General features: G+C 42.6%; 4 protein-coding genes across 4 annotated transcripts; all 4 read left to right on the top strand.

Moving 5' to 3' along the window:
- Positions 1–3,205: 3,205 nt before the first annotated feature.
- On the top strand, positions 3,206–8,452 carry LOC137603198 (protocadherin beta-15-like). The gene is made up of 4 exons (XM_068326436.1): positions 3,206–3,356; positions 3,803–3,956; positions 4,625–6,968; positions 8,441–8,452. The coding sequence occupies exons 1-4, from the start codon at positions 3,206–3,208 to the stop codon at positions 8,450–8,452; spliced, it is 2,661 nt and encodes an 886-aa protein (XP_068182537.1).
- A 729-nt stretch (positions 8,453–9,181) lies between these two features.
- LOC137603197 (protocadherin gamma-A12-like) lies at positions 9,182–13,697 on the top strand. Its single transcript, XM_068326435.1, has 2 exons — positions 9,182–11,563; positions 13,689–13,697. The coding sequence occupies exons 1-2, from the start codon at positions 9,182–9,184 to the stop codon at positions 13,695–13,697; spliced, it is 2,391 nt and encodes a 796-aa protein (XP_068182536.1).
- Positions 13,698–14,525: 828 nt separating this feature from the next.
- Positions 14,526–18,125, top strand: LOC137603196 (protocadherin beta-15-like). The gene is made up of 2 exons (XM_068326434.1): positions 14,526–16,916; positions 18,114–18,125. The coding sequence occupies exons 1-2, from the start codon at positions 14,526–14,528 to the stop codon at positions 18,123–18,125; spliced, it is 2,403 nt and encodes an 800-aa protein (XP_068182535.1).
- Positions 18,126–18,167: 42 nt separating this feature from the next.
- Positions 18,168–20,573, top strand: LOC137603195 (protocadherin gamma-A11-like). The gene has a single exon (XM_068326433.1). It carries the CDS (start codon positions 18,168–18,170, stop codon positions 20,571–20,573), a length of 2,406 nt encoding a protein of 801 aa, XP_068182534.1.
- Positions 20,574–22,242: the final 1,669 nt, after the last annotated feature.

Raw genomic sequence — 22,242 nt, 5'->3', positions numbered from 1 at the left:
GCACAATTTCCAAATATGTTTTCAAAATAAAAATATCACCAGTACATCATGATCATAATTTACTTACCCTGTTATTTTGAAATCCCGTGTTGTGACATTTCTTTGCAGGGTGATATGGGTATGAGCAACATTTTATATAATTTTTTTTAGTGACGCATTATATGAACATTCACGTGAATTATACATGTTCGTGTTAGAACTTTTTATTGGTCATCGTCATCTGTACTTATCCAGAAGTGAATGAAGTGATGAAACCCCCCCACCATACATACTGTATATATATGTGACCAGGCTGTGTGGCCAGCCGGACAACACCGGGACACACAGTCTAGACGGCTCCCCAAATGTGGGTTCTATTTTTCGACTGCCCCCCCCACACAGAGAAAATAGACAACATTCATATCAATAGACAGCATTCATATCAATGCCATGTACAACTACAACACAGTATTTCAGTCAGTCATTTCTGTTCAATGGCTTCTAGTTTTGCATTTTTGAGATGACAGAAGGGGTTATTATCAGTAATGACAGTAAACTTGGAGCCAAGTAAATCACCCCGAATCATCTCAACTATGGACCACTTAAGTGCTAGCAGTTCTAACTTCATGCTGCTATAGTTTTTTTGTCATTTCGTTCTGCATTTCCCTCTGCTTGCATATGCAATCACCCTTTTTCTGTAACCTTGTTGTTGGTAGCTCCTAGACCCTGACTGCTTGTATCAGTTTCCAAAATTAAAGGGCGAGTGAAATCCGCAAACCCTAACGCTGGTGCAGTAATACGTTTTTCCTTTAACAGATCAAAGGCCTGTTGACAATTATTATCCCACAAGGCACTGAGCTTTTGGCTGGCCTTCACGGAACGGCAAGCTGCACGGCACTGATTCACCACATCATGCAAGGGAGAAGCAATCTTTGACAATCCTTCAATGTACCTTCAGTAGTAACTACACAGGCCCAAGAAAGGTTGCAGTTCTTTCACTGTAGAAGGTGCAGGTCATTTCTTGACAGCTGCCACCTTAAAAGGATCTGTTGCAATACCATCGGCTGAGATCTGATGTCCTAAAAATCTGACTTCCTTCTGCAAAAAGTGACATTTTCCCAACTTTACCTCCAGGCAGGGGTCTCTGAGACGCTTTAACACTATATCAAGCCTATCCAGGTGTGACTGAAAAGAGGGCAAGTACACCAAAATATCATCAAGGTATACAAGCATGATCTCAAAAATCAAGTCCTTCATAGTCGCTTGCATTAACCTTTGAAAGGTCGCAGGACCATTGCAAATACACATAGGCATACGCAGGTACTCAAACAGCCCAAATGGCATTGTAAATGCAGTCTTATGCCTGTCATGCTCATCCACCACCACCTGGTGATAGCCACTTCTAAGGTCAATGGCGGAAAAGTATCTGGCACCTTTCAAAGCATCAAAGCTTTCATTGATGCGAAGTAGTGGGAACCCATCTCTCATTGTTTTCATGTTTTTTCAGTAAGCCGCGATCTGGTGTATCATTGAGCTTAAGATTAACTACAGGACACTTGCTGATTGCACGCTCAATAACTTGCTCTCAAGTAAGTAGGTTTAGTTGAGTCTGATATCTGTCCCTGCATTGTTCGACTCACTAAAACAAGGGGTTCTCGTTTCCCTGCCGACTTGAAGCAGGAGTATTCTCTGTATGCTTCAGTTGTTTCTGTGGACACTGTTCATCAACATGACCTTCAGTTTGACATCTGAAACAGATTGGTTTACCATCAACTGTGAACTTTGGTGGAGTTTTTGGTCCACTAACTGGTGTGGTCTAGGATTTAGATTCTGAGTAGTCAAATTCTTTACTGCCTTAGTCAGTTCAATGATAACTTTCCCTTGTTCTGCGAGAATTAACATAACATCACCAAGTGAGACAGATTTCTCAGTAGCTTGACCAGTTGTGCTGACTTTGTGAGGACCTTCCTGACATCCTCAAGGTACCCTTTTTTCTCACCAGCAATTGCATCTGGACACTGTGCATCTGCTGTTATCTACTCTTTACATCTTTTGCATTTATTGCAGGCTCTTCTGAGGCCCACAAGTAAGCTTCTTCACGTACCTCTATCAAAGTTGATTCTGGATGAGCCCTGACATATTTACCAATTTCTCATCTCAATGCAGGGTCTCTTACTCCGTCAATAAACTGATCTCTTAAAGCCACTTTCTCATTTGCAACAGAGCTGGGATACTGTTTCAGTACTGAACTTTGCACTTGTGATAAGGCATGTGAAAACTCACGGATGCCCTCACCTTCTGTTTGCATCCATAAAAGTTCGGAAGTAGCTGGGAGGCACTGCGGTTATCTCCAAAATCTTCTCTTAGGTAGCAAAATATATCACTCATCTGGTCAGTTCCCTCATGATTTCTCAACAGTGACATAATGTAATCAAACTGCTCAGGCGGGGTCTGGTTTCTGGCAGAAATAACTCGTTCTACCTCTTCAATGAATTAATCCACAGACCTTCCATCTCTATGTCCCCACTAAATGGTACAATATGACGCTCCCTTGGCACATAAACATATGACCTCGTGGGCACACTGTTCAATGACAATATGGCAGCCATGACTTCTTGCTGTTTTTTAGCTAAATCACCTATTTGCCTTTGTACATCCCTTTGTTCTACTTCATTCTCAGAACTACTGTGTTGGTCATTGTCCATCATCTCTTCATCATCTACAACACTGCTTTCAACTTAGATTGACATTTGTTCTTGTTTGATCAGTTTTTCTTCTTCTTCTAGTATTCTTGTAATGGGAATTTCACGTTTGAATATTAATATGTCACCTGTGTGAATCACCATATTTGTTATTGATGTGTCACCTGTGTGAGTCACCTGTTTGAATATAACTGCTTCACAACATAATTGCTTCATTATGTCGTTACTGAGAGGAGGCTTCAAAACCTCTCCATGCAACCTGTTGGACTGTGTTTCATCTTAGTTGTTTGGACACCGAGAGATCACAGCAGCACTGCAAATCACATAGGGCTGCTGCAAGCACCAGACAGTACCAGGGTGACTCCTCTCTAAGGAGAGGAGATGGAGAGGGTCATGGAGAGCTGTTCTCAGACAATTCTGCTCATTTAAGATGTTCTAGTGCATTCCAGTGTGCAAGGTCACCTGATACATGTTTCTTCTCGGGGTATGTGAGCACCTCCTACACTGCTTTCGCAGGTGTAGCGATGGCCTCCCCACACAGTCTGATGAACTTATTTTTCCGACAGTGTGGTGCCACCGAAAGGAGGGGTGCCTGCGAGATGGGGCTGGCCACCCCTGCTCGCATGCAGACCTCATTTGTTCAAGAGTATAAAGGCGGAGAGTTTCCGGTTCCAGGTTAGAGTCAGCTGCGGTTTGCGTACGGACGCCCAGCATTGGTTGATGCTATTCTGGCTGGGTCGTGGGCTCTCCGATCCGTGTGTCAAGGTAAGATACGAAGCACATTTGGAATGCCACCATATAATTGCTTTAGCTCAACCAAAGAATTGCCTGTAAAGTGCTATGCTCTGTGGTGACTGAATGACACATTTAGTCAAGCATCATAGAAGTGATTTTGGGTTATGTGCTCTGAGGAGGATGAAATACATTTTTATTCTAACAACAAACATGTTTGTTCGCTTGTCCGCTTTATGCATTTACTGTTTGTGTTGCTATGCTTTTGTGGTGAATAAACCCACTTTTTATCCTAGTATCAAAGGAGTCTTGCTGCTTTATTATGTTTTCTGTGTACCTACCTCCGCGGACCTGTATAAAAGTTTTTCACAAAACAATTCTTTACACAGTTCAGTCTCTACTATACAAGCAAAGACCAAATTGGTTCAGAGATGAGTCCACCTGTTCCTGGACGATGTCTCGTCCAGCCTGGAGTCCCGCTCTGTCTGGCGCAACCTTGGCCGACGTCCTCTCCAGCCGCAGACAACTGTCCTTCCTCGTCTGGTCTGCCTCACCGAGTCCAACCAGCTAGCGCTCAACCATTTTAAGACGTATCTGTCCATGGTGCTGAAGCAGTCCTTAGACTTTCTGTTAGAATCATTAACATGGGAACTCTGCTACTCATCAATGTGCTGATTAGTCTTCGGTCAATCATTACGTGATGCTCTTATGATGTAAACATTTCTTGCGTTATTGATTGATTCAGTGATGTGTTTAGTTTTTATTTTCACATCATCGGTTGTTAGTTTATTTGATTCATACAAATATTTTTTTTTAATTGTGAAAATAACAACTGCATTCACAAGACTGGTCAGTTTTGATAACAAGACATTTAAGTATTTTTTTTTAACATTCCCCTTATATAAAATAAATTGTAACGGCCGTGAATACAACAGGACTGCTATTTTAGACACCGCTGTTTATGACTACATAAAATGACTCACGATGTCGCTGTTGTCCGATGGAAAATAGCTCTAACCTCTCCACCCAGTAGTCGATTTTCAGGAGAAGCGGTGTCGTTTCCTAACACATTTTGTCGTCTATGTGGTTATGAATTGTTGGATCAACGTTATAAAAATCGTTTTTCAGTACAAAGGTTGTTAAAGCTGCGGTTGCTTTTTTAAAGTCAAGATGGAAAAAAAGGGATTATCCTCGCTTCTTTTGATTCTCAGCCTCGCCTCCTTTATTGTCTCGCTTCACCCCGTGAATGGAGACCTGCGTTATTCTATTCAAGAAGAGCTGAAACTAAAGTCTGTCGTTGGAAATATAGCCAAAGACCTCGGTCTTGATCTGATGACATTATCTTCAAGAAAGCCGCGGGTGGATTTTGAGGAATCTCGGAAACATTACTGCGAAATTAATCTGAATTCTGGATATTTGATCACATCGGAGAGGATTGACAGAGAAAGCCTTTGTGGAAAGAAACCATCGTGTGTCGTGAACGCAGATCTGGTTTTAGAAAACCCTTTAGAGCTTCACAGACTCAATCTTCATGTTCAGGATGTAAACGACAACTTTCCGAAATTCACTGAAAATTTGATCGAAATGGAAATAAGGGAGTCGGCAGAGAAAGGAAACCGTTTCTCTATCGAGGAGGCCCATGACGCAGATGTTGGTCAAAACGCTGTTCAAAGATACAATCTTCAGAAGAACGATAACTTTATTCTCTCTGTGGACAACAACAAGGTTGAATTAGTGCTGGAGAATAAACTTGATCGGGAGAAAGAACAAGAGCTTAATTTGCTCCTCACAGCTCTGGATGGCGGCTCTCCTCAGAGATCAGGTACTGTAGTCATTCACGTCACTGTACTGGATGCTAATGATAACGCCCCGGTGTTCAGCCAGGACGTCTATAAAGCCAGTCTGCCTGAAAACTCTCCTGTAGACACTGTAGTGGTTCATGTTAGAGCTACAGACGCAGATGAAGGAGTGAATGGACATGTGACGTATCATTTCGGTCACGCGTCTGATGAAAACGTAAATATTTTCTCAATTGATCGTAAAACAGGAGTGATTAGAGTTTCTGGTGAGATTGACTTTGAGGACAGTAAATCATTTGAAATGAGAGTTCAAGCTAAAGATGGTTTGGGGCTCACTTCTTACGCCAAAGTCATTATAGATATTACAGACGAGAATGATAACGCACCAGTCATAAACCTGAAATCACTGACCAACCCCGTGCCTGAGAACGTGTCACCTGGTACAGAGGTGGGCATCATTAACGTGCAGGATCGAGACTCTGAGAAGAACCGACAGGTCCGCTGTTCTATTCAGCAAAACGTCCCTTTCAAGTTGGTTCCGTCTATCAAAAACTATTATTCTCTGGTGACCACAGGACAACTGGACCGTGAAGTGGTGTCTGATTACAACATTACAATCACTGCCACTGACGAGGGCTCTCCACCTCTGTCCTCCTCCAAAAGTCTTCACTTGTCTGTAGCAGACATCAACGACAACCCCCCTGTGTTTGAGGAACAGTCCTACAGCGCATATGTGAGTGAAAATAACAAAGCTGGCTCCACTTTATGTTCCGTTACTGCTCGAGACCCCGACTGGAGACAAAACGGTACCGTGATTTATTCTGTGTTAGCCGGTGAGGTGAACGGTGCCCCGGTGTCCTCCTACGTGTCTGTGAACGGAGACACGGGGGTGATCCACGCTGTCAGGTCGTTCGATTATGAACACATGAGGAGTTTTCAAGTCCACCTGATGGCCAGAGACAACGGTTCTCCTCCGCTCAGCAGCAACGTGACCGTCAGTGTGTTCATATCGGATGTGAATGACAACTGTCCTCAGATCCTCTACCCCGCCCCGGAGGGCAGCTCGTTCATGACCGAGCTGGTCCCCAAAGCTGCCCACGGAGGCTCTGTGGTGTCCAAAGTGATAGCGGTGGACGCGGACTCTGGACAGAACGCCTGGCTGTCCTATCAGATAGTCAAATCCACCGATCCGGGACTTTTCACTATTGGTGTCCACAGCGGAGAGATCCGGACCCAGCGGGACATTTCACAATCTGACAGCATGAAACAGAACCTGATTGTGTCCGTGAAAGATAACGGACAGCCCTCTCTCTCTGCCACCTGCTCCATGTATTTACTCATCTCTGATAACTTGGCTGAGGTGCCAGAACTGAAGGACATTTCTTACGACGAGAAGAATTCCAAACTGACGTCTTATCTGATCATCGCTCTGGTGTGTGTGTCCACCTTCTTTCTCACCTTCATCATCATCATCCTGGGTGTGAGGTTTTGTCGCAGGAGAAAACCCAGACTGTTGTTTGATGGAGCAGTCACCATCCCCGGCGCTTACCTGCCTCCTAATTACGCAGATGTTGACGGCACAGGAACTTTGCGCAGCGCTTACAATTATGACGCATACCTGACAACAGGATCTAGAACCAGTGACTTCAAGTTTGTGACGTCATACAATGACAACACACTGCCTGCTGAGCAGACTCTGAGGAAAAGCCCAACAGACTTTGCTGATGTGTTCGAAGATTTGGAGTCGCCCTTACAGGTAGGAATTGTTCAAACTTCTTCATGGGCACGTTATCTCTCCCCATTGAAAATATTTATTGTTATTGTTTCTAAAGAATTATTTTTATTTCCAGACATGTATAATTGTTGAGGATTTTTGCTCTGTTAGTCTAATACATCTTTGCTCGCCGTTCTATTTCCATGTAGTCAGACGATTATTTATTTTTGATTTTTTTATTTATTTACTTATTTACCTACTTACTTATTTACTTTCTTATTTGCTTTTTTCTTAATTCATTCTGAAGGATGTTTAGTCTGGCGATGGTTTGGCCTTCACAATATGGGTTTTGTACGTTTCTAATCTGTCAATTAATACGTTTAAAAGTATTTTTTTGTGCAGAATTTTTTTTGTTCACGATCATTTTAAATGCGTATCAGGAAATGATGGAATCGTTAATCCCGTGTCTTGATCGTTTTAACCTCTTTTAAACAAATTTAAATGCAAACTAAAACATCGTTTTGATTATCTCCCGATAAAGTCACTACTGGCCAAAGAAAGCACCCTAATTCCAAGTTTGACTAACAACACCATTAGTCCGCTTAAGTTTGACAAAAGTATCTTTCCGTGGTGCTGCGATGCTCGGACGGTCCGGTTATACAATTGTTTGTGTGTCCTCACTAGTGACATTAATTGTGATCATGATTGCTTGTAGTGAGTAGAATGCTTTCTTGTGTAGCCCCCCTTTGCTGTCCCTAGCAAATACTACGGGTAACTAACCTGAGTTCGTTGTTTCCGATCCTGCTGTTGATGAGCTCCAGGTGGGGCCTTGTATTTCAGTTTACTGTAGTGTTCCCTATTAGCTCTGAGAAAGTACTATTTAATATTCCTTTCAGTGAATGACACTCAATCATATTTAACAACTTACGTGTATTTGTCAACACACAGAACACATGGCATCATCACAAAACTCAGCAAGTAATATAAAACAAAACCAGTCCAACAAGTACTGAAATAAAACTTACTTTAAGCCTGCAATACCTAAATACCCAGTCCACGTGCGTTGCAGGCCTGGTGCTTGTAGTTTTATTTTTTGTTTGTTTGTTTGTTTGTTTGTGTTTTGTATCGATCCCGTCCGGCGGCTGCTCCTGGGCTCGTAGCACTGCACCAGCAAACTCCCAGTCCGCCAGAATGGATGCTCCTCGGCGGAGAGTTGCTCCACACCTGCTCCTTCTGCGGCAGCGAAAACTAGCGACTCTTGTCCCTCCCTTGGCAACTGGCTCCAAAATTAGGACCAAACTCGTGGAAACGTGCACTAGACACCGCCACACTCTGTTATCAATTCGTACGCTTCGCTCTTAATCTCAGCCGTCTCTTCGCGCCTCTCTCCACCTCTCCTCTCGCGTGTACTTAACGATCTTCCGGCCACCTGACTCTTTCTCCGCGCCCCATTGGTTCATGAAACCCACAGCACCTTTGCAGGTTAGTCTTTCTCTGTGTGTCCTTTTTCATAGGTCCGTGAGTAAACAAATTACCTTAGAGTATCCCCAGCAATACAGAGAATACACCACACATGTCATAAAAAAGTCAACATAATAATTCAACATAATAATGAGTTTTCCTCCAATATGAATAAAACGTTTTAATAATGCTTTACTCAGCGTATTTTATCTGTGAAATGATATTAATACTTTTATTTTATCAAATATTTATTAACTATTTATTAACTTTATTTATTAACGATTTGTTAAAAATAATTTTAGCCCAATAAACGCAGGGCTACACTTGTAACGCTGTTTTAGTGGATAAATAAGTGTTGTCTTCAGCGTTTAAGTTGTCTATATTTCATGATGACTTTCATGAGAAAGCTGCATTTGGTAAGAACTTACATTCCAATATGGACCAGTTATGAGTAAACCAACTGCCTTGCTTCTGAGAAGTACATGTCTCCCCTGAATACAGAGGAAAAGTCCAACGATAGTAAATCGTATAACGTAGTTTTTGACAATGGTAAATATATGAATGCCATACTTGTGTGTAAAAAAAAAATTACTCGTGATGTCGCTGTTGGCCAACAGAAAGAGAATCTCTCCACTGCACCCATACACCCCGTGGACAGATTGCTCCGTCAAACGGTGGGATTTCGGATCGCATTTTATTGTCCGCTTTGCTGTTGATTTTGGGATTGTTTCTTCTGATATTCCATGTTCTAAAACGTGTGAAGTGATCAAAGTTGAGACGTCTTTTGAGCCGAAATGGGAGAAAATGGATTATCATTGCGTCGTCTGCTTCTCCGCATCGCCTCCTTTATTGTCTCGCTGCAACTCGTTAATGGAGACCTCAGTTATTCTTTTCCGGAGGAGATGAAACGAGGGTCGATTGTTGGAAATATAGCCAAAGACCTCGGTCTTGGTCTGAGGACATTATCTTCACGAAAGCCGCGGGTGGATTTTGAGGAATCTCGGAAACATTACTGCGAAATTAATCTGAGTTCAGGAGATTTGATCACATCGGAGAGGATTGACAGAGAAAGCCTTTGTGGAAAGAAACCATCGTGTGTCGTGAACGTGGATCTGGTTTTAGAAAACCCTTTAGAGCTTCACAGACTCAGTCTTCATGTTCAGGATGTAAACGACAACTCTCCAAACTTCAAAAAAAATCTGATTGAAATGGAAATAAGTGAGTCGGCAGACAAAGGAAACCGTTTCTCTATCGAGGAGGCCCATGACGCAGATGTTGGTCAAAACGCTGTTCAAAGATACAACCTTCAGAAGAACGATAACTTTATTCTCTCTGTGGACAACAACAAGGTTGAATTAGTGCTGGAGAATAAACTTGATCGAGAGAAAGAACAAGAGCTTAATTTGCTCCTCACAGCTCTGGATGGCGGCTCTCCTCAGAGATCAGGTACTGTAGTCATTCACGTCACTGTACTGGATTCTAATGATAACGCCCCGGTGTTCAGCCAGGACGTCTATAAAGCCAGTCTGCCTGAAAACTCTCCTGTAGACACTGTAGTGGTTCATGTTAGAGCTACAGATGCAGATGAAGGAGTGAATGGACATGTGACGTACGAGTTTGGTCACGCATCTGATGACGTGAATAGTTTCTCAATTGATCCTAAAACAGGAGTGATTAGAGTAACTGGTGATATTGATTTTGAGGAAAGCAAATTGTTTGAAATGAGAGTTCAAGCTAAAGATGGTTTGGGGCTCACTTCTTACGCCAAAGTCATTATAGATATTACAGACGAGAATGATAACGCACCAGTCATAAACCTGAAATCTCTGACCAATCCCGTGCCTGAGAACGTGTCACCTGGTACAGAGGTGGGCATCATTAACGTGCAGGATCGAGACTCTGAGAAGAACCGACAGGTCCGCTGTTCTATTCAGCAAAACGTCCCTTTCAAGTTGGTTCCGTCTATCAAAAACTATTATTCTCTGGTGACCACAGGACAACTGGACCGTGAAGTGGTGTCTGATTACAACATTACAATCACTGCCACTGACGAGGGCTCTCCACCTCTGTCCTCCTCCAAAAGTCTTCACTTGTCTGTAGCAGACATCAACGACAACCCCCCTGTGTTTGGGGAACAGTCCTACAGCGCATATGTGAGTGAAAATAACAAAGCTGGCTCCACTTTATGTTCCGTTACTGCTCGAGACCCCGACTGGAGACAAAACGGTACCGTGATTTATTCTGTGTTAGCCGGTGAGGTGAACGGTGCCCCGGTGTCCTCCTACGTGTCTGTGAACGGAGACACGGGGGTGATCCACGCTGTCAGGTCGTTCGATTATGAACACATGAGGAGTTTTCAAGTCCACCTGATGGCCAGAGACAACGGTTCTCCTCCGCTCAGCAGCAACGTGACCGTCAGTGTGTTCATATCGGATGTGAATGACAACTGTCCTCAGATCCTGTACCCCGCCCCGGAGGGCAGCTCGTTCATGACCGAGCTGGTCCCCAAAGCTGCCCACGGAGGCTCTGTGGTGTCCAAAGTGATAGCGGTGGACGCGGACTCTGGACAGAACGCCTGGCTGTCCTATCAGATAGTCAAATCCACCGATCCGGGACTTTTCACTATTGGTGTCCACAGCGGAGAGATCCGGACCCAGCGGGACATTTCACAATCTGACAGCATGAAACAGAACCTGATTGTGTCCGTGAAAGATAACGGACAGCCCTCTCTCTCTGCCACCTGCTCCATGTATTTACTCATCTCTGATAACTTGGCTGAGGTGCCAGAACTGAAGGACATTTCTTACGACGAGAAGAATTCCAAACTGACGTCTTATCTGATCGTCGCTCTGGTGTGTGTGTCCACCTTCTTTCTCACCTTCATCATCATCATCCTGGGTGTGAGGTTTTGTCGCAGGAGAAAACCCAGACTGTTGTTTGATGGAGCAGTCACCATCCCCGGCGCTTATCTGCCTCCTAATTACGCAGATGTTGACGGCACAGGAACTTTGCGCAGCGCTTACAATTATGACGCATACCTGACAACAGGATCTAGAACCAGTGACTTCAAGTTTGTGACGTCATACAATGACAACACACTGCCTGCTGAGCAGACTCTGAGGAAAAGCCCAACAGACTTCGAGGATATGTTTGGTCAACCAGATGTCTCTCCAGAGGTAGGATTTCTGTGTCTAACATCTGATCGTACTCGTTTTTGTCAAACCGTGTGGCCGTGCACAACAATTATGTTTGCATGAAATCCTTGCATAATGTAATCAGTAAGTGTCACCGTGTGTCCTCCTGCCTTTTGTTATCTTTTTTTTTTAAATGTTCTTTTATGTGTGACCGACCCATAAGTGGCCGGCTGAACATCACCGGGACACAGACAGTCAGGACAGCTCGCAAATGGGGGTTCTAATTTGTTTGAAATTGTCGTAGTTTGTAGCATAAGTACCGCTAAATATTAAAGTCCTTGTTTACCTCTTTTTAATCATGTTCAAGAAGAAGAACAAATAAAAAATGAAAGGAAAAAAAATAAAAGTAACAAAATATAAACTAGTGTAGCAAAGTCTTTTCAAAGCTTTATTCCGTGGGTTCTTTTTACTGAGGTAAAGTAATGAATGGACGATTTAAAACAACAATGCACCAAATAATATAATTGCTATTGAACTGTGACGTGCAATGTATGGATTTGGTTGACAATGTGCTGCAATGAGAGAGATGTTGATGATTTAGGGGACGGGAACCTTACAAGCCAATGGCTTCTACCCGTCAACCCGCCTTTTTTTCTTTTCTGATGTTGTTGTTGATGGTCCAACACTGATGAAAGTCAAACGTGTTGTAATAACATGTCTGGAAAGAAGAAAAAGAAACTGAATAAATAAACAAATAAAGTAGGAGACTTAGCCGATCGTCATAAGTTTAAAAAGTTTATTCCTGACAACCAATCTAATACAGATATCCGGGCTCTCCCACAATACCTTACTGCCGGTACTACACAGGTCTTACATCAGACGCAGCCATCTTGGCCCGGTCACATTTAAACAACTCAGAATAGGAATATGCATGAGGGGATGTGGTGTCTTCTGGTCCAATCAGATCGCGACAGGTTTTCAGCCGCATCTTCTAGTTTCCGTTTCTGGTCTCATCCTGTAAACAAACCTGCCTCCATCCTGATCACCCCATAAGTGTCAAAACTTCCATAAATTGAACTGTTATTGTAAATGTGTGTGTGTGTGTGTGTGTGTGTGCGTGCGTGTGTGTGTGTGTGTGTGTGTGTGTGTGTGTGTGTGTGTGTGTGTGTGTGTGTGTGTGTGTGTGTGTGTGTGTGTGTGTGCGTGTGTGAAATTATACGAGTTCAAGTGTGTGGCAATTTACTAAAATTGAGTCATGGAAAAGTTTATTGGATTTTTCAAACTAAATATTTAAGCAGCCAGCAAAATACTTAATAGCATACATTTAAATGTCTTCATTAGTTAAAAAAAAAAAAAAATTAAAAAAATAATAATAAAAAAAATAAAAAGACAATAGTAGTAACTATTCCTATAAAATAAAATAAACATTATCGAATACCAGTTCAAAAATATGTGTGTGCAATACATAGTGGAAGTGAAAGTTCCGACGTGAGCCGCGGTGAGCGGGTCTGTGTCGAGGTATGTTCGGGTGTTGGAGCAGATTGGTTTCAGGCTCTTGGGATGGAAACAAGTTGTTGTCCAGAGTCATGTTAATGCAAAGTGCAGTCTTCGTAGCAGGTATAGTAGCTAGTAGGGAGCATCATCTAGCAGCTAACGACTAGGGAGCACCAGCAGAGAAGAGTAGGGAGTAGAATTTTATTGATCCCTTAAGGAGGTTTCGTCAGGGAAATCAGGATATTTGTCACTTTTCAAACTAATCCCGGCTTGAAAAGTGACAAACTTTGTCCAAGCCAGAAAGATCTATAGCTTTTGAAATGAATGAATGAATGAATTTTTAAAAACTTTGTTCACTGGAGGAAGATGCGGCAGCCGAAAACGCGCCAGTGTCCTCGACAGGAAAGAGGAAGTATAGCCTCGGTAGCTTGTGTAATTAAGATTAAGTCCAGAAAGAGGTTTGTCATAGCACGTGATGTAATCATCTATTTTTAATCTCGACCTTGCTGAATTTTTATAGTACCCCACATTCTTTCATGTTTAGATTGATGACGTTTACATTAACCAGTTAAGACGTTCATGGGCAGGTTTTCTTTATGGTATTTCTCCTTTCATGTTGAGATAATTCGATGAATCAGTTATCATGTTTAAATGTGTTGTTCTTCTGCTGTAGGAATCATGAACTGACCACACATGTGCTCTAAAACGGAACAGATACTCCAAAACAAATGGGTCATATCATATCTTAACGAGACTGTGGAAAATATTGAGGTTTCATCTCTGGTATTGTTTTATTTTTTGAAATTGATAAAAACAAAAAATCCAAATAAATTACATGGATATTGAACATGTTAATGTGATCTACAGATATTTACTTCCAAAAAATATAATTTATTTTCAGCAGACTGTAAACTACTAAATAATTAATTAATGAATTCAACAACTGAATGCTAAATTTTGATTGAATGTGAGTGTATAATTCACACAAACACATAGGTAGGTGACATTTATTGATCGAAACATTTGTCATTTTAATTTCTTAATTGATATAATACACCATTTAATTTCAAAGTTAATCCTTGTGTTTATGGAGTAGATCTTATTATTTCCGAATAGAAATGATAAATAAGGTCCATTTTAGATTCGTCTCTGGTCCTTCAGTCTCTGACCTTGGTGCTGAAATGTTGTCCGTGCCAGCAGTTCACCCCTGAAATAAATCTTTAACCTTCTGATGATGTCTTTGAACTTTGAGTTCTAACATGTGTGACATTACTGTGCTGATCATGGTATCAATGGAGGTTTGTATGCTTTCAGTTTCTGATATGTAGTGTTACTAAAATGACTCGTGGCGTCGCTGCTCACTCACAGACGTCAGCCGGGTTGTTCTCCACCTACTGCAAAAGAGACCTTCTCGTGTTCAATCCAGAGCAGCCATTTTTTGCAGAAGCAGTGAATCATAATTTGACAACGGTGTTTTCTTTTAATTAATTCATTCGTGGTGAAAAAAAAAATGAACGCACACGACAACTTAATTTGGATTTTAATCTGCGGATTTGCTTCCATCGTCCACATTACAAATGCGGACCTCAGTTACTCTGTTCTGGAGGAGATGAAATCCGGATCCATTGTTGGAAATATTGCCAAGGACCTCGGTTTGGACGAAGGGAAATTGTCCGCTCGCAAAGCCCGAATTGATACTGAAGAAAGCAATCAACCGTATTGTGATATCGATCTCAAAACGGGAAATTTGATCATAAAGGAACGAATTGACAGGGAGGAGCTGTGTGGGGAAAAAATGTCCTGTTTACTTAGATTTGAATTGGTTCTGGAGAGTCCTTTGGAACTACATCGGATTTTACTGCACATTCAGGATGTAAACGATAATTCGCCCAGTTTTCCAAAACATGTAATTAATTTTGAAATTAGCGAATCAGCCTACAAGGGAGCTCGATATCGAATTAACGAAGCACATGACGACGACATCGGACAATATTCAATAAGACAATATGAATTAGAGAAGAACGAACATTTTGTTTTATCCGTTGGAGAAGACACGGATGGATCGAAGAATGTCGAGTTGGTGTTAGACAAAGAGCTTGACCGTGAAAAGGAGCACAATATAAATCTGGTGCTGACTGCTGTTGATGGTGGCAATCCACGGAAATCAGGTAGTGTAAATATAATTGTGACTGTCTTGGATGCTAATGATAACGCCCCAGTATTCAACCAAACCATTTACAAAGCCACTATAGCAGAAGACGCTGCCCTTGATACTGTAGTTGTTAAAGTAAGTGCTACTGATGAAGACGAGGGTGTCAATGGGGAGGTGACGTATGATTTTAGCCGAATTTCGGAGAGGGCGAAAAAATTGTTTTCAATCAATAGTAAATCGGGAGAAATAAAAGTCATCGGGCCCTTCGACTTCGAGAGTAATTCTAAATTTGAAATTCGCGTTAGTGCCAAAGATGGTTATGGACTTTCATCTGATTCCAAAGTTATGATTGACATCACTGATGTGAATGATAACGCCCCGGTGATTCATCTAAAGTCTCTGACCAATCCCGTGGCTGAGAACGTGTCACCTGGTACAGAGGTGGGCATCATTAACGTGCAGGATCGAGACTCTGAGAAGAACCGACAGGTCCGCTGTTCTATTCAGCAAAACGTCCCTTTCAAGTTGGTTCCGTCTATCAAAAACTATTATTCTCTGGTGACCACAGGACAACTGGACCGTGAAGTGGTGTCTGATTACAACATTACAATCACTGCCACTGACGAGGGCTCTCCACCTCTGTCCTCCTCCAAAAGTCTTCACTTGTCTGTAGCAGACATCAACGACAACCCCCCTGTGTTTGAGGAACAGTCCTACAGCGCATATGTGAGTGAAAATAACAAAGCTGGCTCCACTTTATGTTCCGTTACTGCTCGAGACCCCGACTGGAGACAAAACGGTACCGTGATTTATTCTGTGTTAGCCGGTGAGGTGAACGGTGCCCCGGTGTCCTCCTACGTGTCTGTGAACGGAGACACGGGGGTGATCCACGCTGTCAGGTCGTTCGATTATGAACACATGAGGAGTTTTCAAGTTCACCTGATGGCCAGAGACAACGGTTCTCCTCCGCTCAGCAGCAACGTGACCGTCAGTGTGTTCATATCGGATGTGAATGACAACTGTCCTCAGATCCTCTACCCCGCCCCGGAGGGCAGCTCGTTCATGACCGAGCTGGTCCCCAAAGCTGCCCACGGAGGCTCTGTGGTGTCCAAAGTGATAGCGGTGGACGCGGACTCTGGACAGAACGCCTGGCTGTCCTATCAGATAGTCAAATCCACCGATCCGGGACTTTTCACTATTGGTGTCCACAGCGGAGAGATCCGGACCCAGCGGGACATTTCACAATCTGACAGCATGAAACAGAACCTGATTGTGTCCGTGAAAGATAACGGACAGCCCTCTCTCTCTGCCACCTGCTCCATGTATTTACTCATCTCTGATAACTTGGCTGAGGTGCCAGAACTGAAGGACATTTCTTACGACGAGAAGAATTCCAAACTGACGTCTTATCTGATCATCGCTCTGGTGTGTGTGTCCACCTTTTTCCTCACCTTCATCATCATCATCCTGGGTGTGAGGTTTTGTCGCAGGAGAAAACCCAGACTGTTGTTTGATGGAGCAGTCACCATCCCCGGCGCTTATCTGCCTCCTAATTACGCAGATGTTGACGGCACAGGAACTTTGCGCAGCGCTTACAATTATGACGCATACCTGACAACAGGATCTAGAACCAGTGACTTCAAGTTTGTGACGTCATACAATGACAACACACTGCCTGCTGAGCAGACTCTGAGGAAAAGCCCAACAGACTTTGTTGATCCTTTCCAAGATTTGGAGTCGCCCTTACAGGTAGGAATTGTTCAAACTTCTTCATGGGCACGTTATCTCTCCCCATTGAAAATATTTTTTCGTTATTGTTTCTAAATAGTAAATTAGTAATTGCTGACGATTTTTGCTCTGTTAGTCTAATACATCTTGGTTCGTCGTTCTGTTTCCATGTAGTCAGACGTTTGTTTATTTATTTATTTATGTATTTTTTTATTTTTTTATTTTTTTATTTTTTTATTTATTTATTTATTTATTTATTTACTTACTTACTTACTTACTTACTTACTTACTTACTTACTTACTTACTTACTTACTTACTTACTAACTTACTTACAAACTTACTTACTTATTTACTTGCTTATTTCTTAATTCATTCTGAAGGATGTTTAGTCTTGCGATGGTTTGGCCTTCAAAATATGGGTTTTGGTACGTTTTTAATACGTTAATTAATTCGTTTTTAAAACATATTTTGTTCGTGCAGAATTTTTTTTTTTCACGATCATTTTAAATGCGTATCAGGAAATGATGGAATTGCTAATCCCGTGTCTTGATCGTTACAACTTCTTTCAAACAAATTTAAATGCAAATCAAAACAGCGTTTTGATTATCTCCTGATAAAGTCACTACTGGCCAAAGAAAGCACCCTAATTCCAAGTTTGACTAACAACACCATTAGTCCGCTTAAATTTTACAAAAGTATCTTTCCGTGTTGCGGCGGTGCTCGGACGGTCCGGTTATACAATTGTTTGTGTGTCCTCACTAGTGACATTGTGATCATGATTGCTTGTAGTGAGTCGAATGCTTTCTTGTAACGCTGTTTTAGTGGATGAATAAGTGATGTCTTCAGCGTTTAAGTTGTCTATATTTCATGATGACTTTCATTAGAAAGCTGCATTTGGTAAGCAACACACATTCCAATATGGACCAGTTATGAGTAAACCAACTGTCTCGTTTCTGAGAATTACATGTCTCCCCTTAGAGAGTAAAGTCCAACGATAGTAGCTCTTATAACGTAGTTTTTGACAATGGTAAATGTATGAATGCCATACTTGTGCGTAGACAAAAATTACTCGTGATGTCGCTGTTGGCCAACAGAAAGAGAATCTCTCCACTGCACCCATACACCCCGTGGACAGATTGCTCCGTCAAACGGTGGGGTTTCGGATCGCATTTTATTGTCCGCTTTGCTGTTGATTTTGGGATTGTTTCTTCCTATAGTCCGTGTTCTAAAACGTGTGAAGTGATCAAAGTTGAGACGTCTTTTGAGCCGAAATGGGAGAAAATGGATTATCATTGCGTCGTCTGCTTCTCCGCATCGCCTCCTTCATTGTCTCGCTGCAACTCGTTAATGGAGACCTCAGTTATTCTTTTCCGGAGGAGATGAAACGAGGGTCGATCGTTGGAAATATAGCCAAAGACCTCGGTCTTGGTCTGAGGACATTATCTTCACGAAAGCCGCGGGTGGATTTTGAGGAATCTCGGAAACGTTACTGCGAAATTAATCTGAGTTCAGGAGATTTGATCACATCGGAGAGGATTGACAGAGAAAGCCTTTGTGGAAAGAAACCATCGTGTGTCGTGAACGTGGATCTGGTTTTAGAAAATCCTTTAGAGCTTCACAGACTCAGTCTTCATGTTCAGGATGTAAACGACAACTCTCCAAACTTCAAAAAAAATCTGATTGAAATGGAAATAAGGGAGTCGGCAGAGAAAGGAAACCGTTTCTCTATCGAGGAGGCCCATGACGCAGATGTTGGTCAAAATGATGTTCAAAGCTACAACCTTCAGAAGAACGATAACTTTATTCTCTCTGTGGACAACAACAAGGTTGAATTAGTGCTGGAGAATAAACTTGATCGGGAGAAAGAACAAGAGCTTAATTTGCTCCTCACAGCTCTGGATGGCGGCTCTCCTCAGAGATCAGGTACTGTAGTCATTCACGTCACTGTACTGGATGCTAATGATAACGTCCCGGTGTTCAGCCAGGACGTCTATAAAGCCAGTCTGCCTGAAAACTCTCCTAAAGACACCATGGTGGTTCATGTTAGAGCTACAGACGCAGATGAAGGAATGAATGGACATGTGACGTACGAGTTTGGTCATGCATCTGATGACGTGAATAGTTTCTCAATTGATTCTAAAACAGGAGTGATCAGAGTAACTGGTGATATTGATTTTGAGGAAAGCAAATTGTTTGAAATGAGAGTTCAAGCTAAAGATGGTTTAGGGCTCACTTCTTACGCCAAAGTCATTATAGATATTACAGACGAGAATGATAACGCACCAGTCATAAACCTGAAATCTCTGACCAATCCCGTGGCTGAGAACGTGTCACCTGGTACAGAGGTGGGCATCATTAACGTGCAGGATCGAGACTCTGAGAAGAACCGACAGGTCCGCTGTTCTATTCAGCAAAACGTCCCTTTCAAGTTGGTTCCGTCTATCAAAAACTATTATTCTCTGGTGACCACAGGACAACTGGACCGTGAAGTGGTGTCTGATTACAACATTACAATCACTGCCACTGACGAGGGCTCTCCACCTCTGTCCTCCTCCAAAAGTCTTCACTTGTCTGTAGCAGACATCAACGACAACCCCCCTGTGTTTGAGGAACAGTCCTACAGCGCATATGTGAGTGAAAATAACAAAGCTGGCTCCACTTTATGTTCCGTTACTGCTCGAGACCCCGACTGGAGACAAAACGGTACCGTGATTTATTCTGTGTTAGCCGGTGAGGTGAACGGTGCCCCGGTGTCCTCCTACGTGTCTGTGAACGGAGACACGGGGGTGATCCACGCTGTCAGGTCGTTCGATTATGAACACATGAGGAGTTTTCAAGTCCACCTGATGGCCAGAGACAACGGTTCTCCTCCGCTCAGCAGCAACGTGACCGTCAGTGTGTTCATATCGGATGTGAATGACAACTGTCCTCAGATCCTCTACCCCGCCCCGGAGGGCAGCTCGTTCATGACCGAGCTGGTCCCCAAAGCTGCCCACGGAGGCTCTGTGGTGTCCAAAGTGATAGCGGTGGACGCGGACTCTGGACAGAACGCCTGGCTGTCCTATCAGATAGTCAAATCCACCGATCCGGGACTTTTCACTATTGGTGTCCACAGCGGAGAGATCCGGACCCAGCGGGACATTTCACAATCTGACAGCATGAAACAGAACCTGATTGTGTCCGTGAAAGATAACGGACAGCCCTCTCTCTCTGCCACCTGCTCCATGTATTTACTCATCTCTGATAACTTGGCTGAGGTGCCAGAACTGAAGGACATTTCTTACGACGAGAAGAATTCCAAACTGACGTCTTATCTGATCATCGCTCTGGTGTGTGTGTCCACCTTCTTTCTCACCTTCATCATCATCATCCTGGGTGTGAGGTTTTGTCGCAGGAGAAAACCCAGACTGTTGTTTGATGGAGCAGTCACCATCCCCGGCGCTTATCTGCCTCCTAATTACGCAGATGTTGACGGCACAGGAACTTTGCGCAGCGCTTACAATTATGACGCATACCTGACAACAGGATCTAGAACCAGTGACTTCAAGTTTGTGACGTCATACAATGACAACACACTGCCTGCTGAGCAGACTCTGAGGAAAAGCCCAACAGACTTTGTTGATCCTTTCGAAGATTTGGAGTCGCCCTTACAGGTAGGAATTGTTCAAACTTCTTAATGGGCACGTTCTCTTCCCATTGAAGATATTTATCGTTATTGTTTCTAAAGAATTATTTTTATTTCCAGACATGTATAATTGTTGATGATTTTTGCTCTGTTAGTCTAATACATCTTTGCTCGCCGTTCTATTTCCATGTAGTCAGACGATTATTTATTTTTGAATGTTTTTATTTACTTATTTACTTACTTATTTACTTTCTTGTTTGCTTTTTTCTTAATTCATTTTGAAGGATGTTTAGTCTGGCGATGGTTTGGCCTTCAAAATATGGGTTTTGTACGTTTCTAATCTGTCAATTAATTCGTTTAAAAGTTGTTGTTTTTTTGTGCAGAATTTTTTTTGTTCACGATCATAAAATGCGTATCAGGAAATTATGGAATCGTCAATCCCGTGTCTTCATCGTTTTAACTTCTTTTAAACACATTTAAATGCAAACTAAAACATCGTTTTGATTATCTCCTGATAAAGTCACTACTGGCCAAAGAAAGTACCCTAATGCCAAGTTTGACTAACAACACCATTAGTCCGCTTAAGTTTGACAAAAGTATCTTTCCGTGGTGCTGCGATGCTCGGACGGTCCGGTTATACAATTGTTTGTGTGTCCTCACTCGTGACATTAATTGTGATCATGATTGCTTGTAGTGAGTAGAATGCTTTCTTGTGTAGCCCCCCTTTGCTGTCCCTAGCAAATACTACGGCTGACTAACCTGAGTTCGTTGTTTCCGATCCTGCTGTTGATGAGCTCCAGGTGGGGCCTTGTATTTCAATTTACTGTAGTGTTCCCTATTAGCTCTGAGAAAGTACTATTTAATATTCCTTTCAGTGAATGACACTCAATCACATTTAACAACTTACGTGTATTTGTCAACACACAGAACACATGGCATCATCACAAAACTCAGCAAGTAATATAAAACAAAACCAGTCCAACAAGTACTGAAATAAAACTTACTTTAAGCCTGCAGTAATAACTAAATACCTAAATACCCAGTCCACGTGCGTTGCAGGCCTAGTGCTCTAGTTTTTTTTTGTTTTTTTGTTTGTTTGTTTGTTTGTTTGTTTGTTTGTTTGTGTTTTGTATCGATCCCGTCCGGCGGCTGCTCCTGGGCTCGTAGCGCTGCACCAGCAAACTCCCAGTCCGCCAGAATGGATGCTCCTCGGCGGAGAGTTGCTCCACACCTGCTCCTTCTGCGGCAGCGAAAACTAGCGACTCTTGTCCCTCCCTTGGCAACTGGCTCCAAAATTAGGACCAAACTCGTGGAAACGTGCACTAGACACCGCCACACTCTGTTATCAATTCGTACGCTTCGCTCTTAATCTCAGCCGTCTCTTCGCGCCTCTCTCCACCTCTCCTCTCGCGTGTACTTCCCGATCTTCCGGCCACCTGACTCTTTCTCTGCGCCCCATTGGTTCATGAAACCCACAGCACCTTTGCAGGTTAGTCTTTCTCTGTGTGTCCTTTTTCATAGGTCCGTGAGTAAACAAATTACCTTAGAGTATCCCCAGCAATACAGAGAATACACCACACATTTTATTAAAAAAGTCAACATAATAATTCAACATAATAATGAGTTTTCCTCCAATATGAATGACACGTTTTAATAATGCTTTACCCAGCGTGTTTTATCTGTGAAATGATATTAATACTTTTATTTTATCAAATATTTAT

The sequence above is a fragment of the Antennarius striatus genome, chromosome 10 (genome assembly GCF_040054535.1).
Source record: "Antennarius striatus isolate MH-2024 chromosome 10, ASM4005453v1, whole genome shotgun sequence".
Taxonomy (NCBI): Eukaryota; Metazoa; Chordata; class Actinopteri; order Lophiiformes; family Antennariidae; genus Antennarius; species Antennarius striatus.
This window is presented reverse-complemented; position numbering and strand designations above follow the sequence as displayed.

Coding starts and splice junctions, on each gene's coding strand:
- LOC137603197 (XM_068326435.1), top strand. CDS start 9,182: ATGGGAGAAAATGGATTATCATTGCGTCGTCTGCTTCTCCGCATCGCC.
- LOC137603195 (XM_068326433.1), top strand. CDS start 18,168: ATGGGAGAAAATGGATTATCATTGCGTCGTCTGCTTCTCCGCATCGCC.
- LOC137603196 (XM_068326434.1), top strand. CDS start 14,526: ATGAACGCACACGACAACTTAATTTGGATTTTAATCTGCGGATTTGCT.
- LOC137603198 (XM_068326436.1), top strand. CDS start 3,206: ATGGCCTCCCCACACAGTCTGATGAACTTATTTTTCCGACAGTGTGGT. Junction 3,357..3,802: donor CGGAGAGTTTCCGGTTCCAG/GTTAGAGTCAGC, acceptor TTCTTTACACAG/TTCAGTCTCTACTATACAAG. Junction 3,957..4,624: donor CAACTGTCCTTCCTCGTCTG/GTCTGCCTCACC, acceptor TTTGATTCTCAG/CCTCGCCTCCTTTATTGTCT.